A 19,684-nucleotide genomic window follows, 5' to 3' on the forward strand; every position below is an offset into this window, starting at 1 on the left:
CAGTTCAGTTTCAGTTATCAGCTGTTTTATTCTGTAAAATATTTTATGTTGCATGCTGTCGAGTGAAATTTCCTTTAAAGCTTATAGGAATAAATATTCTCGTTAATTATCAGATAAATGGCAGTAGAATTTAAAAGGTTACATAAAGTTAATTATTCAACAGTTTTGCTTCAGAAACTTTATATTTTCTTCAATCACCTTGTACCCAGTTATTAAATGTTGCCTTCGGATTATATTTGTTGCCTTCGGTTTAGTCAGCATGCTTGACAGTTGCCCCACGAGTTCCTTGGTACTCGAACTCGTGTGGAGCGAGTAATGCGGATAAAGGTGGACTACTGTCTCTTGAATCCTACGAGTTGCGGCTTGGACTGACTTCGTGTCACTAAGACCTGCGAGTGTGTGTCACCCATGGTGATGCAAAGAATTGACGGATATAAGGATGTGACGGAAATAAGGGTACACCTAGGTGATAGTTTTCAACTGTTTTCAAATGTATAGTTGTATACATGCATTGATTTCAGAAATATAGAAAAGAAGTTAGTTTGTATAACTGTTTTCACAGTGGGGTTAGTATGTTCATATGTTATTTTCTAAACTTTGTTTGTGGGTCCACTCACCCTTATTATTGTTTTGCGCTCCCAGGCAGTAGACGTGCACAGGAATTCACCACCGGGCCACTTCCCATCTTCCGCGCCTTTCTTCTGATGTAGGATTTTATTTTGTAAACAGATTCACTCTTTTGTACATTTAGTAGTTGTTTTGGCAGGTGAAAATATTTTGGTATTGAACCAGTTACAAGGGAAACTCTGCCGGTTTTTCGGTAGACGTTAACCTTATTATTTTATCGTGTTTTGTATAGAAGGGCAAATAGGTCATTTGTGCCTGACATTCGCCAAGTGTCGGACACGCACAGGTTCTGGTTCGGATTCCAAAGCGGAATTTGGATCGGGTCCTGTCAGCAACCCACACCCCATCCCACCCCTACCTCGACCCCATTCCAACTTCCAATCTTTTATGAGCAAAATTATGCTTGAAGGCTTCAATAACCCAAACTTTGGGTTACTTAATAAGTCTTTGCTCCTTAAAACAAAACTCAATTTTTTTAGAAATTTAAAAAACTCATATTAGTAAATACAAAAAAAATTTCTCACCCATAACCCAAGTTCATTGTTTTGTAAGTTCATTCGGGAAAGAGGGAGAGGGTGGGGTTGGGCTTGAGTAGCGGGTGGAGATGGAGGTGATCAGGTTGTGGCATCATCGAATGTTTTTTTAAAACCAAAAACGATGCAAAATTATGGCTAGGCGTCCAAAATGGCTTGAGTGAACGGAAGTACCTCTCCACGTGAAGGGCACTTGATCAAAATTTGAAATTGAAAGGATTTGGTAGAAATTGAAATATGTCATTGAATTCTTCAAACTGAAACTACAAGAATAAAATTGTCAAAATTGAAACTACGGGGATCAAAGTGATAAAATTGACTACAAAAACCAAAAATAAACTTCTGCAATTTTCTTTTGGTAATGGCTACTTTCCTCACTATTGAGATATATATATTCTCTTATGCGGACATCTGTACGTTATTACCTTGTGAACACTATGTATTTTCTACAATTCCTCCCTGTTTTCCTCCTTGTTTGCAATGGCATGTGCAGACATCTGGATGAGAGAATAACTGTATGTATATATCCTATATATATAGGCCGTATGCAATTAGTAAAAGGGAATGCTAGCAACCTTCTCTTTTGCCCCTTTTTCCTTTCTCTAATGACATGTGTCACTTTCCTAAACTTCAAATAATGTCATATATGCATAAGACTAGCTAACTCTTTTTTTCTTCTTCCAATTTACCCTTATTAAATGTATTACTTTCATATTTCCTTCAATTTATCCTTTTTTTTATTTGCAATTTTCTTACACCTTGTTAAAAAAAAAATTAAATAAAAAACATGAATTATTTTTTAATAAAGAAAACGCTAGTTTGTATTATGTAAAGAAAACGTTAGTTATTATTATTATTATTTTAAAGTGATTTTATATTATTGATGAACATACAAAAGTATAAAGAAATTATGTGTCAAATATGGGTAAATCTTCTTTAGTGACCAAACATAACAACATGTTGAATTAATATGAAGAGAATCACACACAACCCAAACAATGACTAAATTCCCGAACCAGAAACCAGAAGTACATGTACTCAGACCTATAATACAAATTCGCCGCGTAACGACAGAAACGACAAATCCGTATCAAAAGCCAAAAGCTAAAAAGAAATAAAAATCCTGAATAGAAAACAAGTCAAAACAAAATCCTAAAGGGTTTATGAAAAGTATTAGTCTAAAACAAAACTAAGAAACATGACTACCACTCCACATCTTCCCGGCAACTCAAAGAAAATTATAGTGCCATACCGGCTAAATCTATAGTCCCACAATGGCTAAACCCGAACTCAACGCAACCAGACATCTTCCCTTCTTTAGAGCTCCAAACTATGTTGAAGGGAGCCAACTCCTTATGTACGTGGTCAAAATACAATGAATATATCATGACAATGACATTGCTTTACGGTGACCAATAGTAGACCGAGGAATTTTTTTTTTATAGAGCTGGGCAATTTTTTTTTTTGGACATCTATTATAATGATGATTTGGTCGAGCTGGTCAAACCATCTATTCAACATCTTCACAACATAAAACCACCATCAATGTGTAGACAGAGAAATGCATGAAAAAAGAAGAAGGAAGAAGAGCCAAATAGAGACTCAATAAAATAAAAGAGAAACAAATAAAGAAGACAAATGAAAAGAAAGAGAAAGAAGAAGAACAAGAAAAGAGAGAAAAGAAAGAAAAAGAAAAGAGAAAGGAAAGAAGAAAACGGACCAAGAAATTAAAGAAGAAAGAGAGAGAAAATAAGAAAAATGAAAGAGAAAAGGGAGAGAGATAAAGAGAAAAAGCTATCATGACTTCATGTGAAAGGAAGTTGACCCAAAGAAGCTGTCTGGAGTTTGGTCTGTTGATGACTCTAGAAACTTTGGGCTAAAATTTGAATTTTATATCTAGATTTGGCTTACAAATTAAGCATACTCTCAAAAATAGGGCTCCAGCCCTAACGTAGATGTACCCTTTTTTTCTTTTCTTTTCCAAGTAATATGGATCCGCCTTTGAAGGTGACTGCTTCCACATCACAAAATAAACAAATAATTTTGAGGTAAAAGGGAGAGAAGGAGAAAAGAAGGGATGAAAGGAGAGGGGAGAAAATAGGGAAGGAGGCCGCCAACCCTAAAAGAGGACGGCGACTAAGACTTTTTTTCTTAGAGTTTTCTCAGAAAGTATTTAAGGTTTTCTTCGAAAACTAAACGTTAATTTTTTTTTTTAAAATAAAAATTTAGCTTTTTTTTTTCTTCAAAAAGAAAACGTATGTTCTTTCAAACACAAAATAAATTTTAGTTTTTTATTTTATTGTCGGAAAAAGATGTATTTCACATTCCTAAACCCCCAACTAATAAGATATAGATATTACCTCATTATAATATTCGACCCAAAAAAAGGAGAAGTAACAAAGCACAAAATAAGCTTGAGATAAAATATATAGGAGCAAAAGAATAAAAGTCGCCAAAACCAAAATTTTCAACACATTAATGAATATGCATCTATATACAAACTTCTTTACTATGTTAAATTGCTCAAATCTGTTTTTAACTTATTTATTTTATTATTCTTTTTAAATGGTCATGATGTTATTTTTAATTAATGCGTTAAATTTCATAGGGCAAATATGAAAATATAATTAATATATCTTTTTTAGAATGAAAAACATTGTTTTAAGTGAGAGCGAGAAGAGAAGAGAAAATGTCTAAAAAGAGAAGGTAAGAGAGAAGGTTGCTAGCATTCTTCATTAGACACTGCTTCCTTTCTTCCCTGAAAGGAGACATTCCTACTTTCAGCAAATTACAGTTTGACTCATATGCAAATATACACACATGTCAAACTATGATTGGTAGGAAAGTAGAAATTCCTACTTCCAAGAAAAGATGCAAGTATTTTCCTTCCTCATTAATAAATAGGTCGAGTCAATATGATGTATTTATTACATGACTAATTAAAAATCTCAACTTATAGTTAATTAATATCCAAAAGAAGTCTTATTTTCCAACTGAATATATCGAATAAGATAAGAGCCTGATAGATATTTATTTTTTTTGTTGAAATCATGATAGATAGATGGCTTAAATGTTAAAATGGTACCTGTGTTTTACCGTGTTGGCTAATTTAATCAATATGTTTTTAATTTAGCCAATTTAGTCCATGTGTTTAGAATATTTATCCAATGTGGTCCAATCTATTAAATTTAGATTATTAACTTTTTTTTTGGTCTTATAAAAACTGAAAACCTTTTTGAAATTAATGTTTTAGAATGAATTAACTTAAAAATATTGAAACTTCATTAAAATATAGCAAAGGACGAAAAAGACCCTTCTTCACCAATCCCTTCACAGCTCATCAACTGCAATTTCTTTAGCTTTCTACAGCTTCTCCAAAGCCAACCAAGCCCCAATCACCAGCTCCAATTCAAAAGGCCTTAGAATCCTCGTTGCAGAACCTATATTTTGTATTGGCATCAACAGCTAGCTCAAAACCTTCCCTAGAGCAAACCAAGATTGACAATTCATTCAAAGTAGGGAAAGTGAGAATCCGCAATTGTGTGTTAGCATTTTGATGCTGGAGGTAGCTGGGATTGGACGGTGGTGCCTTGTTTTTTATTTTTTAGTTTTTGGATCTCATTTTTATTTTTTTAGTGCTTATGTATTATTTATAAATTAACTTAACTTATTATATTAGTTTTTAATTTTTTTTTTTAATATCAAATTAACGGATTAAACTACATTAACTAACAGTGCTAAATATAAGAACTAAATTGACCAAATTAAAAATATAAGGACTAAATTGACCAACACAATAAAACACTATTTTGACATTTAAGCTTAGATAGATATATATGTCGAAAATATGTCCAGATTCCATAAGAAAGGGAAAAAGAAAATTGAAACAGGAAAAAGAAAAAGTTCCCTTTCCTCGTTGGAATTGCTAGAGAGAGAGGCAATCATAAGTTAAAGAAAGAACGTTTATGTCTAACAAAACGAGTTCAACTAGCCGAGGGATCTCTCCCTCTCTCACCTACGCACAGAGAGAGCCATGGCTTCCTCTCCCTCTTTACTCTTTGCGGCCGCCGTAATCACCCTCACTTTGCTCTTCGCATATTCCGTCAAATTACCATTTCACCCCCGGGACGTCCTCCCTCTCTTGCCCAGACAGGTTTCATGGCCAATCCTCAACTCTCTGCACAGTGCGGTCGATCTCTTGCCCACTTTCGTGGGCTCAGCTTCGTCCCCAAAAGACAGTTTGGAGTGGAAAGGTGCGTGCTTTTACCAGAACACAGCTTGGATGGAGTTCCACAACAAGCGTGGCAGCGAATTTGGTGGCGGAACTCTTCATATCAAGGTCTAGACGAACTGATATTTCTTGTTCTGTTGGCCTGTTTTCTTTCATTTTCGAACTGGGTTTGTGCAAATTTTGAGTTTTGAGTATGTGGGTTAATGGGTATTAAATTATGTTAAACTTGTTTCAGTGACCTTATATTTCTTCTGCTCGGTTTTCAGCTGGGTTTGTGTAACTTTTTTAAGTTTTGGTCATTAGGATACTCAGATTAATTTTCTCTTCAAAAATTGTCGATAAATTTGAAGGTTTTATTGGCTAGTTTGATTATGATGGTCTATACGAGGGTTGGTTTTCAGTTTGTTTCTAGGTGATTTAGCGGAAATTGGAGGTTTGTGGTATTGGAGTTGTGGAATTTACTTGCTGTTTGACTGCTGGATATTAAGTTGTTAATTACATTTCCGGTTTGAGCCTCTCTGGGGTTTCTTTTGATTGTTCTGTGGATTTTATGATCCAAAACATATCATTTTGGCTTAATTTTCTAGAATATATGTTTCATTAATGTTGTACTTATGAATTTGAACCTCTTGTGTTTGGTTGATCCCTGTAAAAAATAAAATACCTAATTATGGCTATTTGTGATCTTACATTTACATTAGATACTGAGTTCCTATGCTTAGAAAATCTGGGCCATTCATCAGAGTTTTCGTACTCTTATTACAATATTTTAAAATTGTATCTATGTTTGTATCCAGGTTAATAAGGCTCAAAGTTGGACATGTATGGATATTTATGTCTTTGCGACTCCATACGCTGTCACTTGGGATTACTATTTCCTGTCTGGGGAGCATACACTTGAGTTTAAAGAGTGGCAAGGAAAAGCCGAGTTTGAATATGTAAGTTACCACTTTCTAGTATTCAGATATTACTTGATATTCCAATTTCCTTTTAAAGGAAAAGTTGGGTTTAATTTTGTCTTTAATGTTACCCAATCAGGTGAAAAGCAGGGGAGTTTCTATTTTCCTCATGCAAGCAGGGATGCTAGGCACCTTTCAAGCATTGTGGGATGTCTTTCCCTTGTTTACAAATACTGAATGGGGTGAGAACTCCAATATTGGGTTTCTCAAGAAGCACATGGGTGCTTCCTTTGATCAACGTCCTCAACCTTGGGTCACAAATATTAACGTAGATGATATTCACTCTGGAGATTTCCTAGCAATATCTAAGATTCGTGGGTGGTGGGGTGGATTTGAAACACTAGCGAAGTGGGTCAGTGGAGCTTATGCTGGTCATTCTGCTGTTTGTTTAAAGGATTCTGAAGGAAATCTTTGGGTTGGTGAATCAGGATATGAAAACGAGAAGGTGAGCTGCAAAGTTTGTAAAATACTATATGGTATTGTACATTTTGTTTGGAGGTTCTGTTTTGCTTGTGTGTGATTTGCATGGAAACTTTTTTTGTTTTTTTTTTAACAATTTACTTCCAGTTTTCTGTATGGTCAGGCAGCATTGCCAGGTCAAAGAGTATTAATTTTAATTATTATTAAATTAGGATAAGTGATGCTATAACTATTTCTTTTGCCTTTTGGCTTTGGTTCGATTGGCAATGCTGGGATGAGATGGGTCCTAAGCACCAACGAATATGAAACAACATTAAATTCTCTATTTCTCCCAATTTCTCTCTCTCTCTCTCTCTCTCTCTCTCTCTCTCTCTCTATATATATATATATATGTTTTTATGTGTATATATATGTATGTCTTTATTTGTATATGCCTATGTATATAATAAAATATGTTGTGCTTTTTTCCTTTCTTGTTCTAGGGAGAAAGTATAATTGCTGTGCTGCCATGGGATGAGTGGTGGGAGTTTGAGCTGAATAAAGATGATTCCAATCCCCATATTGCGTTGCTTCCCTTGCATCCTGATATACGAGCAAAGTTTAGTGAGACTGCTGCCTGGGAGTATGCAAGGAGCATGGAAGGCCAGTCATTTGGTTATCATAACGTGATATTCAGCTGGATAGATACTATAAAAGACAACTATCCACCCCCTGTGGATGCTCACATGGTATCATGTTATTAGTACATTTAAGATTTCTATATCAGACTGTTTACAGTATTAGTAAATCTAAATTAATTTCCTTTTCTTTTTTTTTTTTTTCTTTTGGTATGATGATTTAGTTAGTATTGAACTTGGTGGTTTCCATTACCTGTTTGGATTGAGGCCTGGGTTCTATAGAGGACTTAAAAAACTACCTGTTAGGTGCTTTACCCCAATTATTTTCTTTATGGTTTATAACTTCTGGCTTTCAAACGTGTGGGTACAGATTAATTTGAATCAAGGTACTGATGTAGAACAGCCCGTAGGTATTAGAGTAAACACTTAAGCAATAGAACAGAGAAGAAATAAGAGATCGAGGTGAAGAAATAGAGATCGTAGAGACGAAGGGAAAGGGAAGGAATCAGAGAGTTTAAAGTGAGGAAATTTATCATACATCAAGTCTCCCTTAAAAGATTACAAACAGCTCTATTTATAGAGGCAAAACCCTTTTTAGCCTAGGAAAAGGAAAAGTAAACTTTAAGAAATAGGAAAGCAAATTAACTAATAAGAGATCCTTCAACAACAAGGAATCCTTAACTGAATTAGGAAAACTAATCCAAGTAGAATTAGGAAAACTAATAATATGCATTATGCATAAGGTGCCATGCAGCTATTATATGATTGCTTCGTAGTGGCCTAAAAGGGTCCACAATGGATGATGATCAGTGGATGTTTACAACTGGAAAAGAAGATAGAAAGAAATGTTTTCTTTAGTTTCATAGTTAGATTGGTTAGCCAACTAAGAGAATATAGTTAAGTCCTGCTATCTCCCTCTCTCAGACATGTCTTACGTGTGAATGCTTCTATGAGCTTGATGAGGTTTTCTTATTGATTGGTCCTTATTCTTAGCTCTATGGTTATGTAGGTTGCTTCTGTTATGACAGTTTGGAATAACATACAGCCTGCATATGCTGCGAACATGTGGAATGAAGCCTTGAACAAGAGACTTGGAACACAGGTGTTGTGAAACGTTTTCCTTGCATTGCAATCCTGTGGCTATCATGGAACTCTCTCTTTAAAAAATATGTTTTATTGCCACAAGGGCATCAGATTTTTGGAGTAAATGATAAATCAGCATTCCTTCAGTTAGAAATATCAACCGATCAAGATTTTTACTTTTGGTTAGAAGTTAAGCAATTAGTCAATATCATCTTTGAAATTCATTGTGCCATTTTTATCGTTCTGAGTTTCTGATGTACCCTTTGTATTTCATGCAGAACCTTAGTCTTCCAGAGATTCTAGTTGAAGTTGAAAAGAGAGGATCATCTTTTGACGAACTGCTGACACTTCCGGAACAGGATTATTGGCTATACAGTGATGGGAAGTCAACATCGAGTGTGGCCTTCATTCTTGAAATGTATAAACAGGCAGGACTGTTTGATCCAATTGCTAGCTCTATCCAAGTCACTGAATTTACGGTGAGTTTATCCAGAACAAAATTCAATATCTGTTTGCTTTAGGATAAACGGGGCTGAGTTGATGCTAGTTCTAGGGAGACACAAGATCAATGATGACTGACCTCTTTTATTCCCTTTTCAATAAGAATTGATATAATATTATAGTTGAGCCTTTTTAATTTTAAATAATAGAAAGTTTAGTGACATTTGAAAAAGGAAAGGAATTAGATTGTTGAGGTTCATGTAGCTTCCCATTCAAAACGTTGTCCATTGGGGTGCTATGCAAATTAGTTGTTTCATAAGGAGTTTATATGTTCGTTCTCATGTATTTAACTTTATTTTCCATAAATGCAGATAAAAGATGCTTACATGCTGAAATTCTTTGAAAATAATTCATGCCGCCTGCCAAAGTGGTGCAATGACGGGGACACCGTGAAGCTTCCTTTCTGTCAGATTAAAGGGAAGTATCGAATGGAACTACCTGAATACAACAGCATGGAACCATACTCCCATATGAATGAAAGGTGCGAATCACTGCCCCAAAAGTACTCCAGGTCACGGAATTGCTAAGTCCTCAATTCATTGCTCTTACAAATTTTTTAGGCCTATGGTTGATGTCATACCAGTTTCTTCTGCTTTTAGTGTAGTTCTATTGTTGGATACAAATGAATGAAAGATGGCGAAGCTGTAAATATTTTTGGTGGTCAGGTACGAAAGGAGGGCAGTGTTGGTGTTCCAATTGTTGTACAATGTGAATATGAATTGTAATGCATGTCTTTCTTTTCCACAATGTATTTTTTTTCTTATTCTTTTATAATGTCATTCCAAATTGATTGAAGTGTTCCCTAGTCTCAGAAAGGAGTTGGGAACAACATATTAGTTTTTTTTATGTTCACATGAATCTCTCAGTTTTATCTCTCACTCTAGGTTATCTCACAAATTGCTGGTTCGTCCATGCCACTCTATTAAAGATGCAAGTATGACTTGTAAGTTGTGATATAATGCAAACTGCAACCATTTATGTTAACAAGATTTTTTTGTATGCGTGTATACATTTGACAAAACAAAAGACAAGTGTCGAGTCGAGTAAGGTGGCCCATGTTCAGGGGAATTGTTCGATCATTGTTTCGTTTGTTTAATCAGACTGCAAATTTAGGTTTGTCAAGAGAGATGTCAGGCATCATAACTGTCAAATACACGAAGACGCATGACCTTGTCGTCATTTGAATTTTGAGCTCGATTGTATGAAGAAAATTTAGATAGACGTTAATGACAAATGGGGTGTCCCCCCTGACTATAGGCCAATTTATGAATGATAAGAAAAACAGAGATGTAGATGGGATACAGTTGAATTTTGGCCTATAGTTAGGGGTGTTCAACATCCAATTCAATTCGTCTACACCAACCGATTCAATTCAATTTTGGTCAATTTTTCGATGGTATGGTGGATCGAACTAGATTCTTAAATTCTAAAACTGAATCTTATGCAATTCAACATAATTGGTTTCGTACCTTTTCACATTTGAAATTGAAGAAATTATAAACAATTTAAGGGCTCGTTTGGGATTGTTTCTCTAGGAAGCACTTCTACTTATAAGCGCTTTCTACCAAAAGTGCTTTTATTATAAAGACATTGAAATTTTCATAAGAAACCGAATTGCTTCTTGGAAAAGCATTTTGGAGTGCTTCCTGAAGAAGCACATGACATGTGCTTCTTCATAAAGCGCTTCTATAGCCCAAAAACGTTTCTAAACTTTTCTACCAAACGCTGTCAGAAGCGCTTTTGGTTGTCAGAAAGCACTTTTAACTGTTTCATAAGCACTCCCAAACGAGCCCTAAGTCGTTTGACGAAACTAAAACCGATTTAGTCCAATCAATCAAATACAAAATGGATCGGATTGAATCAGATCCTAAGACCATCTCCAATGAGAGTGGGCTAAACTTAAAATTTGACATTTTAGACCAAAATCATTCTCCAACCATGCATACAAAAGGGCAATAAAACCAATTCAGGCAAATGCTGAGTGGAATAGTGCCCCTTTTATTGCATGGATCCAAATTTCGTGGAGCACACCTACAAAAAGCAGCAGCCTAAAAGAAAGTTGCAAAATGCCCATGTGATGGTAGAACCCGCAGTCAGCTGGCGTCGAATTTCAGCATCTTCTTGCCTAGGACACGTGTCGCACTCTCGTCTTGTGACTGTTGCAATCCACCGGTTCATTTTGAACTGTTGGTTTTTTTTCTTTTTCTGAATTCAACTCCAACAGTTATTCGATCAAAGGTTGGTAATTTTTTTTTGGTGCAAATCCAACGGTTGAAAATAGGGTAAGATACAAAGGGATAAGGAGGAAGAGAGGAAATAATTGCAAAATGAAAAAACATAATGGCCAACATGTCTGATCATAATTGAATGAAGTTTGGAAAAGATAGAGAAAGATAAGGAAATCCAATAAAATGAGATGGCCAAAGATGAACAATGGTTTAGAACATAATTGAAACAAGACAATAGGAGATGGGAGATGGTTCAGAAAATAATTGAAGAAGACAAAGGGAGCTGAGCATGGGTTGAGAGCATTATTGAAGGAGGATAAATGAATCCAATGAAGTAAAGTATAAGTAAAAAACCAATATACCATCCACTTGCTCATAAATATTTATCTCCATATGCAACTTAATCAACCACACTAATGGAACCTAACAATTGAAGGGAGCATCATACATTTGATTGAGGATGCCCCCATCCTAGGTGCAATCCATCTCTCTTTCATGTAATAGTCAAGAAATGCATTGAATAAGTGTTCCTAGAGTCTGACTTCACTTAAAGTTTAGAAATCAGAGCCTAGAAGCTATATCCAAAGTCCAATACCAAGATCATCAAATGGAAATCTATAGTTCGTAAGCGTGACAATGAGACAATTCATTTAAAGCCAAAAAAATATAAAGAAAAAATGGAAGACAGTGTAAGGGTCTTTTTATTCCAGCAGCCTGACGAATGGGCTTGGGCTGCCGAAAAAGAGAAATAGGTAAAGCTGCCCCTTTGTCTGAGTTCAAGGATCAGACCCAAGAGTGTCTCAAAAAGATAGCTAAGCCTTAGGAAACACCCTGGTCTTCTTCACCAATGAAACCAACAGTCGCTTATAGATAAATTCTTGGGCTTGGCATGAGAAGCTTGTGGCATGGGAGCTGAGCATTCACGAGGTTAGCATGAGAGAGAGAGAAGGCTTGGGTTTCTTATTAGAAACAGAGGCTTGAAGTAATAATTTCGTGAGGATTTGCTGAAAAGAGAGAGAGAGAGAGAAAGAGAGAGAGAGAGAGAGAGAGAGAGAGAGAGAGAAAGAGAGAGAGACATAGATTATGGTGGATGAACAGGTGCTTTGGGTAATTTTTCAGCAGCTTGACGAAAGTTTCGTCAAGCTCTAGAATGGCTTATCAGATGAGAAAATGGGAAGCAATGGAAGAACAAGGCTTGAAATCGAAGGGTTCCAGAGATGAGAGATGATGCTTGCTCTCTCTTGACATGGTTGCTTGCCTTCGATCAGAAAGAGAGGAAGAAGATAGAAGCATGGGTGGCTTTAGCAGATTTTCAGCAACTTGGCGAAAGCTTCGTCAGGCTCCTGGGTTGCACGACAGAAGGGAAAATAGGAAGAGATGGAGGAGTAAGGCTCTAAATTGCAGGGGTTTTAGGGATGAGAGATGATGCTTGCTCTCTGGATGTGTGTTTTGGGAGAGAGAGGAAGAAGATGGAAGAATAGAGCATGAAATTGAAGGGTTCTAGATATGAGAGATGATACTTGTTCTCTGGATGCGTGTTTTGGGATAGAGAGGAAGAAGATGAAATAACAGAGCATGAAATTGAAGGGTTACAGAGATGAAAGATGATGCTTGCTCTCTCTGGATGTGGGTTTTTGGGAGAGATAGAGGAAAAAGATGGAAGAACAAAGCATGAAATTGAAGGATTCTAGAGGGGGTGCTTGCCTTCGATCGGTTTGTTGTGTGTTTGCTGGGTAGAAAGTGGCTCCTTTTATAGGAGCTTGGAAGACTCAATTTTATCAAGCCACCCTCTCCCATTTTCCTTCACTTTCTTCCATTCCATCTCATTTGTTGAAACTTCCTTAGCATGAGCATGTGGGCATGAAGCTTTTTGGAGTTCCAAAACCTTCACATACAGCTGGACTTCTCCATGTGGGTGAGGAGCCACCCACTTTTGTTTCTTGTTTTCTCACCAAAGCTTGAAGAGGAAAGAATGGGTAATGGTGCTTGGTCAAAAAGGTGATCAGCACATGGGTTTGCTTGGTTTTGGTAGTTTGGCTGTGATTTGGTTTTAATATAGATGTACAACATTGGATATTTTATAAGGTGCTGGGTTGGGCTGTTTTGTTTCTAGTGCTTGTGAGTTCCCTTTGATTTCGTCAGGCTGCTGGAAGCTTTGGCTGATGTGGGATTTTATGGGCTATTAGGTTTTCTTAAGGTGATGGGCTACTAGGTTTTCTCTCATGCTTACCCATATGTTTGGGCTCAAGGAATGGGCTTGAGTTTTGGTGCTCCCAAGTAGCCCAAAGCTTCCACTCATTGGACCATCAATGGGCCTCGTGAATGCTCGTAACCATCCATACCACAATCAGCTCAGCAAGCCCCAGGCATTCGCGTGGCTTGGGCCCACTTAAGCTTGTAGCGTGGCATGTTGCTTAAATAAGAATTTTTCGCTTGGTGTTGTACTGGGCCGAAAATATATTTGGGCCCAGCATTGGATTTTTTGGGCCTCAACAGACAGCCATGGTGACGGCTTCAATGAAGGGTTCGAATTATTTCGGGCATGCGCAAAAGTAGTAGCTTCTAGGGCTATAGATTGGGAAGATGTAGATGTTGTGACCACATTGCAACTAACCAAATAAGTCATATTGTTCCATTTGTTTTTATATAAGTCGTGTGGTACTTGTTTTTTATTTTCAGAGTTTATGAAATAAAATGTTGTTGTCCTTATTTTTATTTTTAAGTGAAATTATAAAATGTTTTGGATTTTGGAATTTTTAAGTTAAAATGTTCAGAAAATTAAATCACGAATGTTGAAACAAAAATAATGTCAAGAAAAATTAACGACAAAAAAAGGGGTTAACCATTCTTAAATCGGAGGTCGTGGGCCCTCTGGGCCCGGTTGACAAATATGAAAAGTTTGACTGCTCGGTTGACCATGAGTCTTCCGAGACCGTCTCATCCTTCGAAAAGTATTAGAATGACCCAATAAACCTTCTTAAAAGTCGTGCACACAATTTGAGTCCTGTGAATTAGCATTTTGAGTTAAAGATCATGGTTGGACACTTTTATTGATTAAATCCGTCTATTATCTCAAATAGGTATCCAGACTCCGCGTACTCCTCAGAAGGGACCCTCTCAGGATTGAGCAGTGTTGGACTTGTTGTGAGTGGAGATTTTATTTTGGGTTAATGAGGTTATGAGATTTTGGTTTATATGGTTTTGGAATTTTAAATATGTTGTATTGGATTTTATCATTGTTGTTAGGCTTGAAAGTTGGTTTGGTTTTGCAGTCATTTTTATGAGGAGGGATTAAATGATTTAATTTTGTATCAGGAAAGGGAGGAGTTACTCATAACATGTTAGATGATATCCACGACCATTGGAAGCGGGCGGAAGCTGTGAAGATCAAGTGTTTGGGAGTGCCAACTCTTGACGTGGAGTTTGCTTCCACCTTGAGGTTTGAACTTAACTCAGCCAGCTCCTTCTATCTGGATTTGGTTTTGATTTTTTGGTGTTCGGAAATTATTAGCTCATGGAGATACTAGTGTCTGTGCAGTGCAGGACAAGTCTGGTGGGAAGATTGTCTACACAGCACATTAATGTCCTTATTTTATACCTGGGGGAAAAGAGAGATCAAGAACAAGACTCCCAAGTGCAGGGACAGAAGTGAAAAGTTTGCAGATGCTTAAGTGCGGTCAGGTTTGGTACTTAATTCTAAAAGAAAAATTCTCAAATACAAATGCCAATGCTATATCTTGAAAAGTTTTTATGTCAAAATTTTGTTTGTGAACTTTAGAGCTTTCATCCATTGTTTGTTATCAATTTTTCATTTTTATCTTCTCTCATCTCTCTCGGAGAGTATTCTCATCACAGATTAGGAAAGGAGAAGACAACAATAGGCATTCAGAACTAATTAAGATATATAGCAATCTGCAACAATAGGCATTCAAGAGTACATACAAGACAACGAGAGATCAAGAATTTAAATCTTGTTAAGGTACAACTATAAGGAGTTGCAATGAATTTCGGATGGCCCCAAAAAATAGTATTTTGGTAGGTAAGGTTCCAAATGTAGTATTTTGGTAGTGTAGCTTGTCAAATATAGCGTTGGCATGTCAGTTAGCTCTTGCAGACCGCTAGTCACTCATCTCATCCAAGTCACACAGGTCTGGTACTCACCAATTCAGGTCATAGTTCTGAATGCCAATGGTTTAATTAGTCTTCTCCAACTCCCAGCAGGCTACAAAAGAGGAACCCTATCGAAGATGATCGGGTGCGCTTAGATATGTGGTGATGGGTTTCCCTCGTTAGTGGAGGAGAGAAAAAGAAGGAAAATAAATATTAAAATAAAATAAAGGAAAGGACAGGAAAATTTGAAGAAAACGAACGGAAGAGAAAATGAGAAAAACTCTCTCGCATGCAAGGCCACCAATTTGTCAGGAACGTTGACTATAAAAGCAGCTGGCTTCCTTCAGTTTAAATCATCCTTCAGAATACCAAAACATAGAGAGTTTTGAGAGATAAGAAAACCTCACTTGTGTGAGAGAGAAAATCCTCTTGAGAAAAAAACCAAGAGAGAGTTTAGCCACCGGTGTTTGGTGAGATTATTTTTGTATTCCCATTATTTTTCTTAGTGGAAGATAGAGTGTTAATTTTGTCCATTTTATTTACACAAGGCTGGGAGAAGTCAGATCCTGAGAGAGCCTTTGATTTTTCGCAATCTTTCCCAACAAGTGGTATCAGAGCTTTGGCTCAAAAATTATATTCTTGTGTAATTTAAGATGGAGGAGTCATCGTCATCATCATCAGCAACAATGTTAAAATTGACTGCATCCAATTACTCCATTTGGAATCCAAGAATGGAGGACATCCTTTACTGCAAGGATTTGTATGAGCCCCTTCAATTGCTGGGACAAAAACCAGCAGGGAAGTCAGACGATGCATGGAGCATTCTGAATAGAAAAGTTGTCGGACAAATCCGACAATGGGTGGATCAAAGTGTGTTCCACCATGTGGCACAAGAGACGGATGCATACAAATTATGGACAAAATTGTCGTCCATGTACGAGCGGAAGACCGCTCAAAATAAAGCATCGGTTATCCGACGGTTGGTAAACCTTAAGTACAGAGATGGTCGAAGTGTTACCGAGCATCTCAGTGACTTCCAAGGTTTGATCAACCTGTTGACGAATATGAAGATGGTGATTGATGATGAGTTACAAGCATTAATGTTACTCAGCTCTTTGCCTGATAGCTGGGATACACTAGTAGTATCCTTAAGCAATTCAGCTCCTCAAGGCGTTCTTACATTGGACATAGTTAAAGATAGCATGTTCAATGAAGAAGCAAGGAGGAAAGAACAAGGTGTAGTAGCCGAGTCAGAAGCCCTCGTCTCAGAGTATCGTGGAAGAACTAACAATAGAAAATTCCACAGACGAGACAAGTCAAAGGGCAAGTCAAGAGATGGCTCGAGAGGAAGGTCCAAGACAAGAAAGGACCTAGAATGTTACCATTGTGGCGGGATAGGCCACATGAAGAGAGAGTGCAGGTTGTTTAAACGAGAGCAAGATAGAGGTAACGAAAAGAATAATGCCAGGCACACGACTGCAACTACCTCTAGTGGAAATGAGGTAATTATTCTATGTGGTGATGGCTTCGTTAATTTGTCCTCTCAAGATACATGTTGGATAGTGGACTCTGGTGCATCATTTCATGTCACCTCACGGAGAGACTTTTTTACATCTTACACCAATGGAGATTTTGGTAATGTGAGGATGGGAAATGACAAATTGTCCAAGATCGTGGGAAGAGGAGATATTTCCCTTGAAACCAACACAAGTTGTCACTTGGTCCTCAAGGATGTGAGACATGTTCCAGACATGCGTCTCAATCTAATCTCCACTGGATTACTTGACGATGAAGGATACACCAATGTCTTTGCTGAAGGGAAATGGAAACTCAGCAAGAACTCTCTTGTCCTAGCACGAGGGAAGAAGGAGAACACCCTATACATGACACATGCAAAAGTCAGTAATGGGTACGTAAATGCTCTCGCAGAAGACTCAATCGAGCTATGGCATAAACGGCTCGGTCACATGAGCGAGAAAGGGCTGCAAATTCTAGCCAAAAGAGAGGCACTGATTGGGATGAAGAAAGGCATGCCTCTAAAATCATGCACGCATTGCTTGGCTGGAAAGCAGCATAGAGCTTCGTTTCAACATGGTCATGCACAAAGAAAACCCAATGTATTGGATGTTGTGTACTCTGATGTTTGTGGTCCTATGACCACTAGTACTCTTGGTGGTGCAAGATACTTTGTTACCTTCATTGACGATCATTCCAGGAAGGTATGGGCTTACGCACTTAGAACAAAAGATCAAGTGTATGAAGTTTTCAAGCAGTTTCATGCTAGCGTTGAACGAGAGACTGGTAGAAGCTTCAAATGTATTCGCACCGATAACGGAGGAGAATATATGGGGGCATTTAGAAACTACTGTAGAAGTAACGGAATCAGGCATGAAAGATCTGTTCCGAAGACTCCTCAGCATAATGGCATAGCTGAGAGAATGAACAGAACAATTGTTGAAAGAATAAGAACAATGTTATCTCATGCCAAGCTGCCCAAAAGTTTTTGGGGTGAAGCCCTGATGACTGCAGTTGATCTAATCAACCTTTCTCCTTCAGCGCCTTTGAATGGTGATGTCCCGAACAAGTTCTGGTCGGGAAAAGACGTTTCCTACAATCATCTGAAAGTTTTTGGTTGTAGAGCTTTTGTTCATATTCCTAAAGACGAGAGATTCAAGCTCGACGCAAAGTCGAAAGAATGTATCTTCGTGGGATATGGGAATGAAGAATTCGGTTACAGGTTATGGGATCCTGTAGCTAGAAAAATTATTAGAAGTAGAGATGTTGTCTTCTTTGAAGATCAGAACATTGAAGACATTCGAAGAGGTGATAAACCTAATAATCCTAGAGAATATCCAGCTAACTTAGATCCAGTTCCTTCCCCATTGGAGCACAATGACGAGCGAGATGAATCCAATGATACTGATGATCTAGCTAGTGATCCTATTATAAATGAACCAGTTGATAGTGACATGAGTGATGGTCATACAACTGATGGTATAATAGATGATGCAGCGGATGAAGAGCTAGAAGCACAAGCCGATGAAGAGCCAGAGGCCGAATTCCAACCAAGAAGATCGACCAGGGTACGGAGACCTCCGAGTAGGTACTCTCCAGATGATTACGTTCTCCTAACAGACGGGGGAGAACCAGAATGCTATAAAGAAGCATTGACTCATGATCAACAAGATGAGTGGTTGAAAGCCATGCATGAAGAGATGCAATCTCTGCATGAGAACCACACATATGATCTAGTGAACCTACCAAAAGGTAGAAGAGCACTCAAGAACAAATGGGTGTATCGACTGAAGACGGAAGAAAACAACTCTAAGCCCAGGTTTAAGGCAAGGCTAGTTGTGAAAGGTTTCAGTCAGAAGAAAGGAATTGACTTTGAAGAGATTTTCTCACCCGTAGTGAAGATGTCATCCATACGGGTTGTACTCGGTTTGGCTGCAAGCCTAAATCTCGAGATCGAACAGCTAGATGTGAAGACAGCTTTTCTTCACGGAGATCTTGAAGAAGAAATCTACATGGAGCAACCAGAAGGATTCAAAGTCAAAGGAAAAGAAGATTTGGTATGTCGGCTGAAGAAGAGCTTATATGGACTCAAGCAGGCGCCTCGACAATGGTACAAGAAGTTTGATTCCTTCATGATTGAACATAGATATCGAAGGACTACTTCAGACCATTGTGTATTTATGAAAAGATTTGATGATGGTAAATTCATCATACTTCTTCTCTATGTCGATGACATGTTGATCATAGGACAAAACAGTGACAAGATTAGCAAGCTGAAGAAAGAGTTGAGCAAGTCTTTTGCTATGAAAGACTTAGGACCCGCAAAACGAATCCTTGGTATGAGTATATCCCGTGATAGAAAAAATCGGAAGTTGAGGTTATCACAAGAAAGTTATATCGAGAAGGTACTAAAGCGGTTTAACATGGATAAAGCAAAACCAGTTTCTACTCCATTTCCTAGTCACTTCAAGCTTAGTTCAAAGCAGAGTCCTACATGTGAGAAAGAAAAAGAAAACATGGCTATGGTGCCATATTCCTCAGCTGTTGGTAGTCTGATGTATGCAATGATTTGCACGAGGCCAGACATAACGCACGCAGTTGGCGTTGTAAGCAGATTCCTGTCTAAACCAGGCAGAGAGCATTGGAATGCTGTGAAGTGGATTCTCAGATATCTCAGGGGTACTTCCAAAATGAGTTTGTGTTTTGGAGGTGGAAAATATGAATTGATTGGCTACACAGATGCAGACATGGCAGGAGATCTTGATTCCAGAAAATCTACTTCAGGATACCTGATTACATTTTCAGGGGGAGCAGTTTCGTGGCAATCAAAGTTACAGAAATGTGTTGCTCTATCAACTAC

The 19,684-nt window shown here is 37.6% G+C and overlaps 1 protein-coding gene across 2 annotated transcripts; it reads left to right on the top strand.

The window, feature by feature from the left end:
• LOC18778453 lies at positions 4,993-9,849 on the top strand. 2 transcript variants are annotated; one of them, XM_007211754.2, is made up of 7 exons: positions 4,996-5,499; positions 6,189-6,329; positions 6,430-6,795; positions 7,253-7,498; positions 8,397-8,489; positions 8,749-8,949; positions 9,283-9,849. In XM_007211754.2, the coding sequence occupies exons 1-7, from the start codon at positions 5,194-5,196 to the stop codon at positions 9,496-9,498; spliced, it is 1,569 nt and encodes a 522-aa protein (XP_007211816.1). In that variant the 5' UTR covers positions 4,996-5,193; the 3' UTR covers positions 9,499-9,849. The 2 variants fall into 2 exon arrangements, with proteins under 2 accessions (XP_020418587.1, XP_007211816.1); XM_020562998.1 differs by lacking the exon at positions 8,397-8,489 and having other exon boundaries at positions 4,993-5,499.

Source organism: Prunus persica, chromosome G4 (genome assembly GCF_000346465.2).
Source record: "Prunus persica cultivar Lovell chromosome G4, Prunus_persica_NCBIv2, whole genome shotgun sequence".
Classification (NCBI taxonomy): domain Eukaryota; kingdom Viridiplantae; phylum Streptophyta; class Magnoliopsida; order Rosales; family Rosaceae; genus Prunus; species Prunus persica.

Excerpts from the sequence above, each read along its gene's own strand:
- LOC18778453 (XM_007211754.2), top strand. The coding sequence starts at position 5,194 with ATGGCTTCCTCTCCCTCTTTACTCTTTGCGGCCGCCGTAATCACCCTC. Across the intron at positions 8,490-8,748 it reads ACAAGAGACTTGGAACACAG|AACCTTAGTCTTCCAGAGAT; the intron begins GTGTTGTGAAAC and ends TATTTCATGCAG. Across the intron at positions 8,950-9,282 it reads TCCAAGTCACTGAATTTACG|ATAAAAGATGCTTACATGCT; the intron begins GTGAGTTTATCC and ends CCATAAATGCAG.